The 18,816-nt window shown below is 46.7% G+C and overlaps 1 protein-coding gene across 3 annotated transcripts; it reads left to right on the top strand.

Moving 5' to 3' along the window:
- The first annotated feature begins 2,476 nt into the window (after nucleotides 1-2,476).
- On the top strand, nucleotides 2,477-16,909 carry LOC141371856 (uncharacterized). Of its 3 annotated transcripts, none has more exons than XR_012377126.1 (4): nucleotides 2,477-3,544; nucleotides 6,710-6,857; nucleotides 8,377-9,954; nucleotides 15,689-15,810. XR_012377126.1 is itself a non-coding variant. In XM_073889565.1 (4 exons), the coding sequence occupies exons 1-4, from the start codon at nucleotides 3,131-3,133 to the stop codon at nucleotides 15,816-15,818; spliced, it is 1,818 nt and encodes a 605-aa protein (XP_073745666.1). In that variant the 5' UTR covers nucleotides 2,477-3,130; the 3' UTR covers nucleotides 15,819-16,909. The 3 variants fall into 3 exon arrangements, 2 of the variants coding, with proteins under 2 accessions (XP_073745666.1, XP_073745665.1); XM_073889565.1 differs by having other exon boundaries at nucleotides 8,377-9,502; nucleotides 15,689-16,909; XM_073889564.1 differs by lacking the exon at nucleotides 15,689-15,810 and having other exon boundaries at nucleotides 8,377-12,310.
- The last annotated feature ends 1,907 nt before the right edge of the window (nucleotides 16,910-18,816 follow it).

Raw genomic sequence — 18,816 nt, 5'->3', positions numbered from 1 at the left:
TCGGTTAAGCCTCAGACTCTTGATTTCAGCCCAGGTCATGATCTCAGGGTCATGGGATTGAGCCCTGGGAAGGGCCGCACTCAGTGTGGAGTCTGCTTGTCCCTCTCCCTCTGCTCCTCCCCCACTTGCTTGCTCCCTCCCTCTCAAGGAAATAAAATCTTTAAAAAAAAAAAGGAAAATACATTTATGGTACTGTATTGTATGGGAAAAAGTCCAAGTATAAGTGACTTGCATAATTCAAGCCCTTTGTTGTTCAAGAAGCCAATGTATTCAGTAGTTCATCAGTTAAGATACAAATTGATTGTATAAAAAAAAAAACAGCTGGTTGTGGACCTGGGGAACTCAGAAACATTAGGCATTTTACCTTTTAAATAACATTTTGTAGAACTATTTGTCAAAGTATTTGAGTTGCTCAGAGCCAAACCCCTGGGACTCTTTTTAAGGGTTCCCCCCCGGCCCGCAACTTTCCTTACAGCTCTCATTGCCTCAGAATTGGTTCTATAAACAGCCTTTGTCTCCTCTCCACCTTTGGTGGGGGGCTGAGGGGCAGTCTGGCTGAGACACTCATGCCCTGGCAAGGTGGCCACCACAGAATTTCGTTGCTAACCCACCAGTTTCTTGTCCTTTTGGGGAGGTCAAGGTCAGGCCCCAACTTGGCTTGAAGGGACATTTTCAGAATTTTCTTCCTGTTACTGGGTTGTCACTGCCTCTCATAGTTCCCTAATAAACTCCTTAACTTAAAAAAAAGATGTAGCATGTCCTCAATACCTTTTTCTGGTTTGAAGTCAAGAAATCAATTACAAATTTAAAATTCCTTGTAGACTACACCATCTATAATCTAAGGAAATTTAATATCCTCAGCAAATAGTCTGACCAAGCTGTTATAATAACATATACTGGATGCATAAAAAGTTACCAAAAAACAATGCCTTAGAATAAACATCCATCCCATGATGTTTTGGGCCAGGAATTTGGGGAGGGCTCAGCTGCAAGGTTTTTCCATTTCATGTGGCATCTTCTAGTGACACTTGGTGGTATTCATCTGGCAGCTGGGTTTGCCTGAAAAATCCAAGACAGCTGCACTGCCATGCCCAGTGCCTTGGGGCAAGGACAGTAGAAGGGTGGGCTCAGGGCCTCGTTATAGGATCTTTCCAGCAGGGCAGTCAGCCTGTTCCTGTGATGGCTCAGGACTCCAAGAGCAACTGTTCAAAAACACAAAAAGTGAAAGCTGCTGCTCTCTAAAGGCTCAGGCTGGGAAACTCAAACAGCATCACTTTTGCTGTATTTTATCAGAGCAGTCATCAAACCCACTTAGACTCAAAGGGAAATGACCTAGACCTCCACCTCCTAAGGGAAAAATGCTGAAGAATTTGTAGCCATCTTTAATTTTCCAAAACACCCTTGTCCATCCAGATTTAAAGCCTGGGGGATAAATAATAATAAAGTTTTTTGGATTCTCTTTTCCTAAATTATTGTTCAACTTTTTTCTCCTTTATTGCCTCCTTTACAACTTCTCTAAATACACCCAACATGATTATGAGCTTATCAAGTGTATATATAGGTTTATTTTTTATACACAAAGTAACTGATCTTCTGAATTAGTTTCACCATGTCTTTCTTGAGTCCTGGATGTCAAAGTCTGCTTTTTTCCCCCTCTTTTGATTTTAGAAGTACTTAGAAGGATTATCAAATATCTCAAGAATCATTTCTCTTTTTTAAATGTTGGGAGTTACCTGGCTTATAAAATGGCCAAATGTTATCAATGAGTTTGGACGAAAAGTATGAGAAATGAGTTTTCTGGAGATCCATTTTTACCTTTGGTGTCTGTTCCGCACCCCCACATCCCTGAGTTTCCCCCGCGTGGACGACGCGGAACGCTGTCCCTGGGCCTGCCCTGTGTCTCGCGCGCTCAGGGCTTGGAGGCTCTTCTGCGGCTGCATCGCACCTGTGACCGAGGCGGACTGCTTCGCCTTGGCCCCTTATTCTGGTGCTGGCTGACTCCTTCAGTGTCAGCCTCCTGCAGGAAGCCGCGCGTCGTAGGGCCGTCATTACCCGAAGACATTACAGAAAGGAAAACTACGGGCCAGCATTTCCCACGAGCAGAGATGCAAAACCCCCAACAAAACACTGGCAAGCTGACTCTAATAATTTATAGAGAGAGTTACAGGACAAAGTGGCACCCACTGCACGTGTGCCAGGCCTCGCCCACCGTGGGGCCGAGGTCGCGGGGGCAGCGACAGGAGCAGGAGCTGGGGATTGAGAGTAACGACCCCCGCAGCTCGCCCGTCTACCTTCCCCGACCTCGCGGGGCCGCGCCCGCCCCTCCCTGCGGCTGCGGCGGAAGTGCGCGCGCGCCCACCGTCTAACTCTCGCGAGCTCGCGGGGCCGCGCGGGAACTGCCCGGCGAGTGCCCGCCCCCTCCCTGCTGCTGCTGCGGCGGAAGTGCGGGAGCGCCCACGCCGCTCGCTTCCGGCCTTTGTGGGGCGCTGTGGGCCGTTTGGGGTTCGGACCGCCTGGAGGCCGCGGCCTTTCGTACCCCGGGGGTGACCCATGTGCCGGGCGCCGCGGGCCGCGGGGGAGCGAGCGTGCGGCCCTGTCCCGCCCTCGGAGAGCCGTGAAACGCGGCGTGGCCTGCGCGGGGGGAAGGAGCGGAGACAGCGCCCGAGGGGCTGGAGCCCTGCGCTCCTGACGGCAGGGTTTCCGCCGGACGCCCGGCTGTTACAGGAGAAAGGCGACTGAGCGAGGGTGTCCCGACGTTTTATTACTATTTATTTGCTCTAAATGTTGGTTGCATCCCCTTTGATTGCCCTTCACTCTAGGACTCAATGCAGGTGTTTCCTACCGGCCCGTACTGTTCGTTTGTAAAATCCTCAGACCACTTCGCAGCTTTTCCTTAATTTTTTTCTAGATTAGTTTGTTCCTAAGTCTTTTGTAATCGGAGCGTTTCCCTGAGTATCGTAAATTAACCTGGAGGTGGCTTGCAAAGCACAGAAGTGAATTCTTAGAATTTGCAATTTTGGCCTATGGTGTAGCTTGTGTGAAGAGTGACGGCTTCTCCCTCAGGTCCACCCAGGGGGAACTGAACAGGGAATCTTGCTTGCGGCACCGATAAAGCTTTTGCACAGCTCTGATGGCATCTGCTTGGGCTCTCCCGGCCCGCGGGGACCAGGATGAGCTTCTGGAAGTGAAGATCGAGGAGGAGGAGAGGGAGGAGTATACCACCACCAGACAGGATCAGAACCTGCGAAAGAACAGCACCCACAGCAGGGAGGTCTTCCGGCAGTACTTCCGGCAGTTCTGCTACCAGGAGACATCTGGGCCCCGCGAGGCGCTGAGCCGGCTCCGGGAGCTGTGCCGTCAGTGGCTGCGGCCCGAGACGCACAGCAAGGAGCAGATCGTGGAGCTGCTGGTGCTGGAGCAGTTCCTGACCATCCTGCCCGAGGAGCTGCAGGCCTGGGTGCGGGAGCAGCACCCGGAGAGCGGGGAGGAGGCGGTGACTGTGCTGGAGGATCTGGAGAGGGAGCTGGATGAGCCTGGAGAACAGGTGCGAAAAAGAGATCTGCTTAATGATAAAAGGTGAATTATGGATTTCTAGGCCAGAGTGAAGTACAACTTTGTTTTACAAAGTGTGTTGACACTTCGGTGCATCAGGCCCGAGCCTCTTAGGAAGTTGGTTAATGTAGTCCTAACTTATTTTTGGCTTCTCTGCGGAAGGATCATGTACTTCTGTACTAGGCCTACAGAGTTCTATTTGATGAAATGCTCAAAAACATTAGAAAGAGATTTCTAAGAGCAAATGTTTGAGAGGTCATGGTAACGGGGTGCTCAGCAGTCTCTTGAAAGGGACATTGTTTCTGTTGCACAGCAGTGTATCCACTGCCCTGCCTCCATTAAAGGATTAAACGAAGGAGAAATCAAAGTCACCACCTTGGAGGAGTGGGAGGTAGGAGCCGAGTGGAAGGTTAGGAGGGAGGGGCCGGGCAGGGATGGGAGTTACTGGGAGTAGTAGAAAGCCCAGCTAGGTTGGACAGGTGAGGTGTGAGTAGAGGGGTTGAAAACAGAGTCCAGGACCTTGAATATCATCTCTGGAATTTAGATTTTATTCTGTAGGACACAGGCGTCTAAGGTTTTCTCTTTGAGTCTAAATGAGCTTCTCTAACCCCAGGATGTAACCAAAGTGTGTAGGATCTTGTTCTGTTTTGTTTCAGCACTGATAAAAGACAGTGGTTCTCAACCAGTGGCAATTTTGTGCCCTAGAGGCATCTGGCAATGTCTTGGGACATTTTTGGTTGCCATTTGGGGAGGTGCTACTGGCATCTAGTGGCTAATGGGCAGACATTACCCGGTATCCTACAGTGTATAGGCAGCCGCATACAACAAAGGATTATCTGACCCAACTTGTCAGAGTCAAGGCTGGGAAGTCTTGCTAGGAAGAATATAAACCAGGGAAATAATAAAACAAGAAGTGCAGCCCAGCACTGGGGCGCCAACACTGGAACGGGGGAGCCTGTGGCAGAAGATGTGAGTTTGAGAGAGTTGTGACGGTGAGACTACAGAGGACGAAGCATGTCATAGGTAAGTACTAATTGGAAACGATGACAGATCAGTGGATGAAAAAGGAAGGATGAAGGGAAATGTCTCTACGGAGCAGTCACTTCTAGGCTGAGCACTGGGGACTTCCAGCTTGAGAGACTAGCGTGATCCAGGTGCTCCTAACAGAGTTCAAGGGTTTAGGGGAAAGTGGATTGGGGAAAAGTTCATTTGTTCGGGAGACATTTACTGAATGGAGTTTTGTACCAGGCACCATTCTAGGCACTGGAAACGGAACCGTGAACAAAGTGCAGAAGTTGCTGCTGTCTCATAGATTCTAGTCTAATGAGAGGAGGCAGACAGTAAACAGGGGGTGCTGAGTCACTGGAGAGTTTTGAACAGAGAAGAGGTTTGACCTGACCTAAATTTTAAAAATAATCAGCTGCTCTGTTGGAAGAGTTGTGCACGGGGGCTGGTGGTGGGGGTGCGGGAGGCCGGGGGGTCAAAGATGGAAGCAGGGAGACAGGTTCAGCACCAATCCAGGCAACAGGTGCTGGCGGCTTGGACTAGGGCAGTAGCCGTGGAAGTGGTGAGATGCCATTGGATCCTGGCTATTTTGGAGGTAGCACTTGAAGGGATTATGTTTTTCTGTAGGATGTGGGATAGGAGAGAAAGTGAGCTCAGGATTCAACTAAGGTTCTTGTTCTGAACGTCATGATTTGTGGATTCGTCATTCATGGAGATGGTAAAGTCTGGGAGAGAGGAAGGTTTGGAGTCAGGACAGGGATCGAGGGTTACTAGGTATTTGGATGTGTTGATTTTGAGATTCCTATTAGAATCCACCTGGAAAAGTTGAGCAGGCAACTGGGTATAACAAGCTGGGATTCGGTGGAGGGATCTGTGCTAGAAATGCAAAATTGGAACTTGTCAGAATATGGATGACATTTGAGGTTATGAAATGAAGAGAGGTCATCAGGGCAGTGGAAACGGAGAAGCAGCCAGGGAGACGGGAAGAGAACCAGAAGAAAGAAGGGGATTCTCAAGTGCAGGCAGACGTAATGTGGTTTTAAACATGTTGAGTTTGTTTTGCCAACCAGCCCCTTCCCTCGAAGCATGCTGGGGGCAGCTAACGGAATTTAAACTTGATTTCTGAGGCCTTGCCAGAGATCTGTGGATAGAAGACACAACCCACTGTACTGGCCTTTTTCTCCCTCCACATTTGAAGTTGAAACATCTTTTTCTGGGCATCTCAGCATCCTGCTGATTTTGGCTCTTATTCTGGGGGCAGAGGTTGCACAATGATACTGTCAGAATAGAGGCAGTGTGCGGTGATTTCTTACTTACAGAATGTAGCCACTGAAGGGGATTGGGGAGCAGTTTGAGGGCCTGGTGTAGCCGTGCCCTCTGTGAGGTGCTTTGTGTGCATTGTGCCATGTAGTCCAAGTAACCAGTCCCTGCTCACGGAGCTCCTGAACTAAGACACAGACTAAGGAATGAGAGTGCTCCCAGATCCCTGCGTTTCATACCCTGCTGGGGAAACCTGTTATTTTTAAATACAAGGGGAATGTTTCCATGCAAGCATGGAAGCTACAGAGTGGCTTAAACTGCTAAATAAATGAGTTTGTTGCAGGAGCAGGGGTCAGGGGTGCAGTGCAGGAAGGGATGGGGTTGAAAGCGAGAGTAGAGATATGCACCTTGAATGAGAAAAGGCCTCTTCCTCTAAGTGGAAGGGGAAAAGGGTGTATGCGGGGGCGGGGGGGGATGATGAAATGAAGGGTGGGTGGTCTCTCATGTGACCATGACCTTGGACAAGGAGAAAATAAGGTCATCTCCTGGAAGGAAGTGGGGTGGGGGCCTGGGAAGGGCAGTCTGTAGGGAACAGCTTCTGGAGCCTACATGGAAGATTTCCCCTCCCTCCTCCTCCCCCGTCGCTCCTTTGTTTCCTTCTGCCTTTCTCCAAAGCATAAATGAAGTGAAGGTGGTACAACCAGCATTGTTTAGCTGTGAAGAACAGGAGAAAGGAAGGTTTCTTAGAGGAGGTGCCATGAGGAGGGTCATGGCAGGCTGGTGTCTGGAAGGAAGTTGAGGTGTCAGAGAGCTGGGTGTCACTGCCATGATTCGTATACTCTTATTTTCTGTTCACAGACTGAGTGTGTGAGCTGTGTCTCGTTTGCCACAGGTCTCAGTCCACACTGAGGAACGGGACCAGCGCTTGCCGGAGATGGCCCCTCTGGGAACAGAACAGGAGCCCAGCATGTCCTTCCCACCCCTGATGGCACAGCTCAAGTGTGAGTCTCCAGAACCTGAAGCCCAACTGGAGGAGCAAGGTAAAGAAGACAGACCCGTCTTGGGAGGAAGTCGAGGTTGGGGCTAGCACAGGCCTCTGTAGTACTCTGTACTGTTTCTGATCATCAGAGTCAGGACGTCTCTCGTGCACAGCCACTTTGGTTTGTCACTCTTCGGGTTATCAGGACAATGGAAATAACTATCAGAATCACGCAGTTAAGTGATCTCAAGTAAAACAGTGCAAGAATTCAAAAAAAAATATTTTACTTGAGATCACTTAACTGCGTGATTCTGATAGTTATTTCCTATTGTCCTGCTACTCTGCTTTCCAGCCTTTATCCTGTCAGACGGTACTACGGTCTTCACTTTGGCTGTATCCTTCCTCCTTCAGTAAACAAGCCTCTGCTCCACGATGTCTGCAGTTTTCAGATGGTTCAGGAGAAAATGTATATATGTGTACGCTTACAAAGAGAAGAAACAAAGCAAATGTGGCAGAATGTTAAAAGTTGGTGAATGGATGAAAGACCCCTTATCTTCCTTGTCTCTATTTTGTCTATATTTATTCTTTCCCATTTAATTTTTTAAAATAGGTAAAAATTCATGCAGTTCAAAAACAAAAACTTAAAATTATCCAGTGAAAAGTTTTCATTTCACCTTGTTCCCTCGGCCATCTGGCCTCCTGGCTCTGAAATAGGTTGTCACTGTTCTAAGTTCTTGTGTGTCCTTCTCAAGATATATAGTTTTTCATATTCCAGTAAATACCTTTTCTTGTCTTTATCATAAAGATGATAAAAGCTTACATTTTTTTTTAAGGATTTTATTTATTTATTTGACAGAGACACAGCGAGATAGGGAACACAAGCAGGGGTAGCGGGAGAGGGAGAAACAGGTGGGAAGCCGAGCAGGGAGCCCGATGCGGGGCTCGGTCCCAGGACCCTGAGATCATGACCTGAGCTGAAGGCAGCCGCTTAACGACTGAGCCACCCAGGCGCCCAAAAGCTTGCATTTTTTATTTCTTAGCAGCTTAATAGTAAAATGTATGGGTGAACCACACAGTAAACTTGTCCATCCCCCAGGTTGTCTCCAGTGTTGTATTGTAACAGGTGGTGCTGTGGTGAATGTGTGTAATTCTGCAGTATAAATTCCTGTATGTGAAATTACTAGGTCAAAGGTTAAATACATTCGTAATTTTGACAGATGTTGTCAAATTGCCTTCTATAAAGCCTGGGTCAGTTTACACTCCCACTGGCAACATGTGACACCCATTTCATGAACACAGTGTTACATCGTAACTACATCCTACTGGGCAGGATGACGGGTGAATATTGTGTCTCAATATTGTTTAAATTTGCTTTTCTCTTTATTACAGTCAGTTTTTCCTTTGTCCAGTTTCTATTGGGTTATTGGTCTTTTCCATAACAATTTTTGGAGTGCTTTCCATATTGTGTCTGTCCTGTGTTCTAATGCCATTTCATAGTCCTGCAGAAACTCTAGGTTCTTATGTACTTTTCACTGACGAATCTTACGTTGGAAACTAGTTGACTTGGCAATCCGTTGTAGTTTCAGGTGTTGAGACTGGAAACGAGTACAGGAATTTAAAGCAAGAAGTTTCTGAAGAAATGGAACCATATGAGAATATGTCTAGATTTGAAAGTGAAGTGTCCCAGCCCACTTGGTGCAGAAAAGCTGATGAATCCGAAGCAAAAACAGAAGAATCTTCTGGACCCTCCAGAGAAGGTGAACAATCTACAGGTGATGAAAACAGAGTCAGTCTGACTGAACAGCAGAGGGTCTGTCTGGGAGAAAAACCTCACGAATGCAAGGAGTGTGGGAAAGCCTTTAGTCAGCACTCGCGCCTTATAGAACATCAGAGGGTCCATACTGGAGACAGGCCCTACAGATGCGAGGAATGTGGAAAAACTTTCCGTGGGAGAACTGTGCTTATTCGGCACAAAATAATACACACCGGAGAGAAACCGTATAAATGTAATGAGTGTGGCAAAGCCTTTGGCCGGTGGTCAGCTCTTAACCAACATCAGAGACTTCACACAGGAGAGAAGCACTACCACTGTAATGAGTGCGGCAAAGCCTTTAGCCAGAAAGCAGGCCTCTTTCACCATCTCAAGATCCACACAAGAGACAAACCATACCATTGTACTCAGTGTAATAAAAGTTTCAGTCGGCGCTCAATACTTACTCAACATCAAGGGGTTCACACTGGGGCGAAGCCCTATGAGTGCAGCGAGTGTGGAAAAGCCTTTGTTTATAACTCATCCCTTGTTTCCCACCAGGAGATCCACCACAAAGAAAAGTGCCATCAGTGTAAGGAATGTGGGAAATCCTTCAGTCAGAGTGGCCTTGTTCAGCATCAGAGGATCCACACTGGGGAGAAGCCTTACAAGTGTGACATATGTGGAAAAGCCTTTATTCAGAGGACGAGTCTTATAGAACATCAGCGAATTCACACTGGGGAGAGACCCTATAAATGTGATAAGTGCGGGAAGGCTTTCACTCAAAGATCCGTCCTCACGGAACATCAGAGAATCCACACTGGAGAGAGGCCCTACAAGTGTGATGAGTGTGGGAATGCCTTCCGTGGAATCACCAGCCTCATTCAGCATCAGAGAATCCACACTGGGGAGAAACCCTACCAATGTGATCAATGTGGTAAAGCCTTCAGACAGAGGTCAGATCTTAGTAAACACCAGAGAATCCATAGTAGAGGTGGTCCCTGTAAACGTAAAGAGTGTGGGGAATCGTTCAGGCAGACCTCAGCTCTCATTCAACATCAGACTGTCCACAGAGGAGAAAAGCCTGTTTCTCTCTGATGGCTACAGGGAAGCTGTGTGACGGAGTGCAGGCTGGAGAGAAATCCTAGCTTTGAAATCATTTGGGAAAATGCCAGTCACTGTTGCTATAAGGAAACCTCAGCTGTTATATAAAGAATTCCCTGTGTGCTGCCTGTTCTGTCAGGTGCTGTGGAGATCGAGAAGCATAACACCAAATTCCTCTTCTCCAAAGTTTACGGTTTAGCTGGGGATAGCTAAATACCACGTGTGAGGTTAGGTAAGACTCTGCAGTAGGGCAGGAGAATTGATGGTGCGAGTGCCGTGTCTTGGAAGTGGCTTGTGGCGCACAGTAAGTGCCGTCCGTCCGGGAGGACGGACTCCCGACGCCTCGGGGTCAGGAAAGATCTTACAAAAAGGGTTGGATGGGCCGAATTGGAAGGCAAAATGGAAAGCATTTAGGGTAAAGGAAATGCAGGCAGAGTGCTTGTGGTTTGGAGGCGTCCGAGCCGACCTGAGGTCGAGAGTCCGTCCAGTTGGGCAGTTGATGGCAGTACGCTGGCTGCAGAGCTTGGGGACAGACTGCGGGAGGGTGAGCGTGCGTCTTAGCACTTTTCTGACTTCATTCCTAAAATATCTCTGTAAATTAAAATCACTGGCCATTGGAAAGGTGAGGACTCTTGCGTGTGGAGATGGGGACATAACTGCCATGGCACAGAGGGAAGACCAGCCACTGAAGGGTAGGTCTCCGGCTCCGAGTCCTGTCCGTGGCTCTAGGGATGCTTCCACTTCACTGGGCATCAGAATCGCGTGTGGAGCTCGTTTAAAATGCCCACGTCCCACTCACAGACATTCCGCCTCATTAAGTCTGGGATGGGGGCCGAGAATCTTCATGTTTATAGCCGGTCACCTGATTCTGCAATTCGAGAAACACCGCATTGAATCCCAGCTGCCTTCATGGTTGCCTGTGGCATGCGGACACGTGAACCGCTGCTGGATTAGAGCGTAAGGGAAGCCCGACGGAGGACAGGTGCCACCGGTACTTTAGAGAGAACCTGACCACCGGCCAGCCACAAGGGCTTCAGGCTGGCCTTCCCACCTCTTCACATTTAAAGGTGTCAAAATAGTCTCCTGACCTACATTCAAAGGCTCCGGGAGTCATCTGAGCACAAGGCTGTGTGTGTTTAGTTAGGGGAGGGCGCTAGTGTTCTCTCTTTGGCTTCTGACCTCTCTTTTCCCCCAATTACATAGTTCTCGTGTTCTGAATTCCCTAATAACTGTTCTTCAGAACTGGTTTACAATTTTTTTGGTTTGTAAACCTTCTTGAGCACATAAAAGAGCCAAAGATTAGTGACTCTGTCCTTTGGGACTTGTGAAAACATGAACCGATAACTGGTTGACTTTACTCCTGTTTTACTGAGTAAACAGTTCGGTCCTAGATGAGGGCCTGTGATGATTATTTCGGGTAGTCAGCAGCTACAGAGAGGCACACATGGCTCCTGGTCTGTTGATCTTTTTATTTACAGAGACTGTTTTTAATTTTCACTCAGCTGTCCTCTGATTTCCCTCCCTTGCTACCTTGCCACGGCAGACTCTGCAATTTCTGGGACTACCTCCCCACCCTACCTCATCCCACAGGACTCCAGGATCCTCTCCACCCCTCACCTCTAGCTGGTTAGTGGGTTTGAAGTGGTGAGACAAAAGGGGGAGGGGAGAAATGGGTAATTGCCTTCCTTTAACTACTCTTAACTGCCATTGTATCTAGCCCTGTGTCTCTATCCCATCTCCTCCCTGCTCCTATAGTGTGCTCTGCCCCCTTTCCCTTCGGCCCTTGTCTCCTGCCCGCTCTATCTGTAGCCTGATCCAGAACATGGGAGTGTCATCACTGGCTTGGAACCAGAAGGGTCCCTGGAGAAATAGCTCTGTAGCTTTTAAGCTCTTAAATGTGAGCACATTTTCCCATAAGAATAATAATGGTATTAGTACTATAATTTAGGCATATTATGACACATGTGTCATTTGCTTTTGGGATTGGAATTTACATGACCATGGGAAAACATCCTGAGTTCACAATAGAAGAAAGCAAATGAACATTTGAAAAAACAACTCAATCACGAGTTGAAGACTCTTTATTTAGGTGTTTATCCTAATACCAACATGGGAGCTGCACACATGAGACACTGAGGCAGCCAGGGTTGGGGAACTAATTTTTTACATCCAGAAAACAGTTTGTTGCCCTGAGTGAGCCTGAGAGCTTTGAGCTGTGTGTGTTCCTGCCCCCTTCCCCAGCTCACCCTGCCTTGCATTTCTCACTCTGGCAAGCTCCTTGCTGCTTAGTGATGAGAACCCGGATGAGCACGTCCTCTTCACCAGCTGATGATATTCGTGCTCGTCACCTGCTCACATGTCAGACGCGGTATCCAAACTGAAGTTACTCTGACCTCTCTCGAATCCTACTGCTCACTGGAACGCAATTTCTTATTTTAAACTTGCTTTCTCTTCACAGTGCCTTTACTTACAGGTTATGTAGTTCATCTTCTGCTTAACACGTTCTCAACGCAGATGCGTGCCTCCATTTACCTCTAACGCCTTTAATTGCCTAATATAAAGGACCCATAGATAAGAGACCCAGAACATCGGGATGTGCCTGTGATGTAGCATACAGTTCATAACTTGTTTAAAAATAAAGGTGGGAGTTTTGTTCTGGTTGTTTCTTGTACTTAAATATAGTTGCAGTACCAAGAAAGGGTGGGGTGGCGTGGAATTTCCAGGTAGGCATCAAAGGGGTCAAACTATCCAGGATAAGGAGAAAAGAGAGTATAACTGGAGCTAAATTGGCAACACAGAAGTAGAAGGCCCTGAGGGGCAAATGGAGGACATGACAGGTTAGAGATGAAATTGGGGAGTGTGGCGAACAGAGAATGATGAAAGTCCAGAGTGCATCTTTATGGATAAAAGCTGGATGTGGTCTAACAGGGACAGGAACTAGGAAATCAGGGTCCTTTGAAGCAGCTTACCTTTGTGGATTTTGAAACCATTAGCAATAACAGGCAGTAGGATGGAAAGGAAAAATGTGAAATTAAAGCAAGTCCAAGGTAGAAATAATGTCAGTCAAGAGTAGTAACAGCCAGGTTGAGGAACTGGTGTAACACTGGAATCACAAAGCAGTGGCTTAGAAATAACAATAAGGATAAGAGTGAGATTGACTGGCTTCTCTTTTCTAATTGATTCAAGGTAAACAAGATACTGAGTGTTTAAGACAAAAAAAGTGAACGGGGCTTTGAAGAGTAACCTGACAAACGGGTTTAGTGGGTGTCATAGAAAGGGACTCAGTTGTAAGAAGAGGTTGCTGGAATTTTAGGTGTGAGATAAAGCTACTGAGGAAACAATGGGATTGAGCAGGGCTCTGAATTGAGAAATGTCAGTTGTGGGGTGAGGCTAGCAGTGGAGAGCAGGTCTGCACCCCTGTGCTCTGAACAGAAATAGCCTCTTGTTATTTGCCATAGATTATTCATTATAGAGTTCTTACAGTCAAAACAAAGCCCTTATTGGCGTCTTTGGGAGTCGAGAATAGGATTTGTTAATAATATGTAACATATACGGCTTACTAAGGGCCGGGCATTACCAAGTGCTTTATTTTCTTTTTAGCTGGGGAAACTGAAATCAGGGAATTGAAGCTGCCTGAGGTCACAAAGTTATAATATAGTGGAGCCAGGCTTTGAACCCAAGCAGCCCAATTCTAGAGCCCACACTTCCCATTTCAGTTGAAGGAACCCTGTGTTACAGTGGTAATCAATGTCCTGAGTAATGATCTGTGCAAGCTTTTCTACTGTCATTTCTTTTTCTTTTTTTTTTTTTTTAAAGATTTTATTTATTTGAGAGAGAATGAGAGATACAGAGCACGAGAGGGAAGAGGGTCAGAGGGAGAAGCGGGCGTGGGACTCGATCCCAGGACTCCAGGATCATGACCTGAGCCGAAGGCAGTCTCTTAACCAACTGAGCCACCCAGGCGCCCACTACTGTCATTTCTAAAAGATACTTCAGAAACCCCAGAGTCCTAGGTAGTATCCAAGGTAGTATTACCACCCTCTCTGCACACCAAATCTTGGATGAGGTTTGGTCAATGTAATGTGAACCCTAATGCTTGCTGCCTACACAAGGAGGGTGTCCACAGGAGACATTCCACTAAAAATGGACTCTTTATAGGAAAGGATCACCTTCTATTGTGACAGAATACGGGATTTTTGGCAGTCTTCATTAATACACATCGTAAAGATGATGTCCGGGTATGGATCTATCCAATAACCCATATGGATCTATTCTTGATAAGGGTTTTATATTTGTATCTAACACCACTTCTAGGATTAAAGGAAACAGAATTATATAAAATAGTTCTTTCAGGTGCCTCTCCTGACTCCACAAGCCCACAATTTATTTGAGCAACAAGTTGCCCTATTCAGTTTAGGGATAATCATTTGACAACCTTTAATTAAATATTCTCAACTTTCATCCTTTCACCCCGAAAAGTTCTCATATCACAGTCCCTCTAGCAGTTCATTTAGACCATCATTGAGAGCCAGCGGTTTTCCCTTGATTTCATGGAAACCACGGACCGTTCACCCACACTTCCAGGTCTGAAAGCCCATCGGTCAAGGCTCCCGGAGCTTTCAGCCGGCACAGCTGAAGGGGTCCATGTTTGTTCCACGGACCATCTTATAAGCCCAAATGTGTATATATATACATATATGGTGTATATATATATCCAAATATATATATATATATATATATAGCCCAAAAGGTCCTTCTGGGTACCCAGAAGGACCTCTAAGTGGACGTTATTTGTCACCTGTGATTTATGGTGAGCTCTTTACTAACTCCTCTTCAGGCTTGATAGGCATATTTTACTTTTTGATCTAGTTGTGCCTACCTAAGTGATGATCTCATTTCATACCCGCTAAAAAACGTGCGTTTTCTGTAGTCAAACTGAATTCAGGCAGGTGATTTACTACGGTTGTGTCTCACTTCCCCGTAGGGAACGTGGAGACGAGTAGCCGCCGACCGGGCGTGACGTGGGCTAGGTGGCTTCTCCGCCCCGTGCTTCGCCCCCGTGCGCGCGAGCCGTGTTCCCGGGACGGCCGCGGGCACTCGCCTGCCTCGGGGACAGCCCCCCAGCCTTTGCTCAGCGTCGTGCGAGCCGGGGCCCCCCTTCCCCCGCGGGCGCCGCCCGGAGGCTTTGCGGGGCGGGGACGCCGCTAGGCAACCGCTGAGAGGAGAAAGCCTCCAGGCCCCGAGAGGAGACCGAACGGCGCCGCAGGGGTGGGGGCTGCAGCCGGCCGGGAAGCGCGGGCGCCGCGAGACTCGGCGCGCACCGGTGCGGGGGCGGAGCGCAGCCTTGCGCACCGCGGGCTCCGCGCGGCCTCTCCGCGCGCGCCCCGAGGCTCCGGGCTGGGCCGGGGGTGGGGTAGGGTCCGGCGATGGAGAGTTGCCGGGGGAGTCAAGGATGGCCTCGAGGGTTTGAGCTGTATCAGGGCACCTGGACTGTTGAGAAAAAGAAAGTCTGGGGTCCCGGGTTTGTAAAAGGAAAGTGCGGTTGGTCGGGGAGATGATCTGACGCCTGACCCCGTGCGGTGGCTGCGGCGACGCTGGAAGAGGCTGGAGGCCACGTACTGGTTGTGTGACTTAGCAAATGGCTTGATCGCTCTGTACCACAGTGTCATTCAGGTGTCAGTGGGATTATAATAGTACCTACTTAACTAAGTTTGCAGTTACTTTTAAAGAAATATTAGCTGATACTATTTTCTCATTTCTGATGTTATTTTCTCTACTATTTCTTCGGGATTCTTTGAAGGGGAGAACCCAAGGGAAGAGGGTCATGGTCTTTCAAGTTTTATTAACAAACATTTAGGAAGTAAAAGATTCAGCACATGGTGCTATAGCTAATAATTTGCAAAGTCCCTCCCACTCAATTTATTTAGCTTCCTGACAGTTCCTTTTTCTTTCAGTGCCTTGTCCGGGTAGTGAATTCTTGAGTAAAAGAGCTGAACAAAAATTAGAGTTTCTGTTAACAGTGTTATTTTGTGCCCCAGGAAGAAGACTAGCCACAAGGAAATACTTCTGAAAAACCGTTGTGAACCCCAGGCTGGCGTGAATCTTCTCCTGAGTGCTCTCATTCCAGAATGGCGGTCCTCCTGCGGAAAGGTCCCTAATAGTGACTGATGGCAGAGGGAGAGGGCCGTGCCTGGGACCACGCTGGCAAAGAAGTCATGGATAGTCCTTCAGACTTTAAGTTGCTACTACCAGGAGATAGCTACCTGGGCCTCCCAGGGCTGTCAGAAGACTCTCAGAGCTTTGCCCACAGTTGCTGAGACCAGAAACAGACCAAGGAGCAGGTGCTGAAGCAGGTCCTGACCCCTCGCTGGGAAGCTGCGGACCCAGGCAGGGATGATATCCAGGATGTGGAGAAGAGGCATCACTTGTGCTAGAGAAGTTGGAGACAGCTTTTTGGAGGAAAAGCCATCAGGTGGGAAGGGTTGGGATAATCACATATGTTATGGCTTGAGTAGTGAAAGTCTTCTGGAATAGCAGAGAAAGCAGTGAAACTGGACTTTAGGATCCACTACATGTCTCTGCAGCCAAAACCCAGCACCTCCCTCATGGGCTTTAATTCCCCTTGGTATTCGTGTGCACCTCTGGAAAGTTTTTCAATTTTGGGTGGTTGTGGTTGTTTGGGCGACTTCAAATTCAGTTTTCCAAGACCAGCTTCATCCCATTGCCTTTACGGTCCAGGCTAAAGAATAGAACAAGAAATGCTTATGGCAGAGATAGTACTTTGGAATCCAAGGTTTCAAGTGCAGCCTGTTAAGACCCTGGTCATAGTTTGACTTTGAGCATGATTGCCTTTTGAAATGGAAAGCAGATGAGAAAGGGTGTCTGCAGAGAAAGATGAGGTCCTTGAAAGGAAGCTTTTTAGAACTCTCAGTAATGTCCTTTCCCTTGAAAATTTGCCCCTATCCATCTCCTTTTCATTATCTGCCCCATTCTTGAGGTAGAAACTCTCAGGCATATTTGTGAGTGGTTTTGTTTGAATTGTTTTGACCTATTCAACTCCTTTCACTTCAAAGTGCAGCTTTCTTCCTATGTTTTAGTCCTGAACATTACTGGAAAAGTTATTTTCCCCACTTTAGTTTTTCCCCATCAAAACAGTATGTATTTTGAAACTGTTCTAGCTGTTGCTTCAAGTTAACTTTTATTATATACCACTGTTCATTGATTGACTCAATAAATATTTATGGAGCATTTTGCTTGTCTATAGTAGTGGCCTGGGTACATTTCAGTTGGCATAAATGGTCCTTTTAACTCGCACTAACAAATTAAAATTTCTCTTGATTTCATGATACTCCATTTTTCATCTCTGGATTCAAACTTATCTCCTCTTAACTTTTTTGATTATACCTTCCTGATTCTTTGTCACATTTTGTGAGAAAATCCTCCATGTTCTTCCAAAATTTCTGCCCAGCTGTCTCTTCTCCTCACTCAGACTGGAACCTCGCGTGCCTTTTTGGGCACTTCGCCAAATTGAGACGACAGTTTAGATACATAGAACAGGCATGCACTTTCGATAAAACTGGGTTTTATTTTTATCACTGTTCTTCATCTTAAGTCTCATCTCAGCAGAAGAGACAACTGACTTTTGAAATGCCTGTGCATTTTTTTTTTAAGGTGGTGTTACTGAGAATGAAAATAAGGACTGGTCTCCAACACAAAAAAATTCTGAAGATTACAAATCATGTGGTGGGATCTCTGTAGAACTTCAACACCTATGCAGTAAGTGTAGGAGTTTTTAGTCACTGGTGAGTCCTTACTCAGCATTAGGGAGTCCAGATGCCGAAGAGAATCTCTTTGAGAACAGGTTTAGAAAGGCTTTTGTTTAGAGTGGGTCCCTCCTTTCCCACCAGGAGATCTGCCACATGGAAAAATGCTCAGTGCAAGGAATGTGGAAAAGCTTTCATTATGGTGGCCTCATTTTACATCAGAGAGTCACATGAACGAGAGACTGCAGAGATGTGATGACTATGGGGGAGGATTTCATTCAGCGCAGAAGCCTTACCGAACCTCATGTGCAGGAAAGAGGAATGCCTTCACCACAAGTCAGGACTGACTGTGCACCAGAGAATCTACACAGGAGAGAAATCTTGTACATGTGATGAATGTGGAAATGCTTTGCATGGAATCACCAGCTTTATTCAGCGTTGAAGAATTCATGCTACAGGGAAATCCAGACTGTGATGAGTATGGAAGTCTTCAGACAGTGGTTGGACCTTGGTAGACATCAGTGAATCCATATCAGAAAAGTTCTTATAAATGAGAGGATTGTGGGAAGCTGAATGGACAGACACCAAGTCTCCAGAACAGAATCTCCACAGTATTGGAAAATTAATTTAATTAATGTAAATGGGCGAGTTATATGGGGAATGGGTATTCTTAATTGCCCAATTTAGCGAGTAAAAACAGTCCGTGAATGTCTCAGGTCAAGAAGAGGAAAGGCCAGCAGTTCTTTTTTGCTTTCTAGGGGAGTCTATAGATGTAAGCAACCAGGACTTTTGAAACAAGTTGCTTCCTTGCATCCCAGGACTTGTGATACTGTCTCCTGGATGACTGTGCATACATGTTTTCCCCAGCCTGCTCTAATCTTATAGCTTTAATTCATTCATCAAGAGTAGATTATTGTCTACTGTTACATTTTATTTTCTTTATGGGCTAAATAGGTTTGTGTCTCTACCCCAGGACATAAAAATCACATTTATAAAGTTTCAGTACATGCAATGAAAGTAACCACATCATTAATTTTTGGACACTTTCCTAAATTTGAGACTGCTTCTGTGTTCTCCAGCATAAGGTCGTGTAAGTGTCCTTCATAGAATATATATTTTCCAGCTTTGGTTTGATTGGTTTTTTTTAAGATAGTGAAAGATAATTAACACACAGCCTATTGACAGATAACGATGGAGATATTTTCCCTTACAGATAACACATAATATAATGTGAAGGCTAATACTTTAAGTAACTTGCTTATTATCCTTTTTAGTTCTAAAACAGGTGAAAAGAATCTTTAGAAGCTTTTCAGCAAGTTGTTAATATAGCCCAATCTCTATGAGAGATAATGAGGCTTATGTAATTTATAGTAGGTCACTAAATATAGGAAACATAGATTTTA

Source organism: Callorhinus ursinus, unplaced genomic scaffold (assembly GCF_003265705.2).
Source record: "Callorhinus ursinus isolate GAN/ISIS: 27379988/994484 unplaced genomic scaffold, GSC_fseal_2.0 scaffold109, whole genome shotgun sequence".
NCBI classification, from domain to species: Eukaryota; Metazoa; Chordata; class Mammalia; order Carnivora; family Otariidae; genus Callorhinus; species Callorhinus ursinus.
Note: the sequence above shows the minus strand (reverse complement) of the source record. Positions and strands in the feature narration are given on the sequence as shown.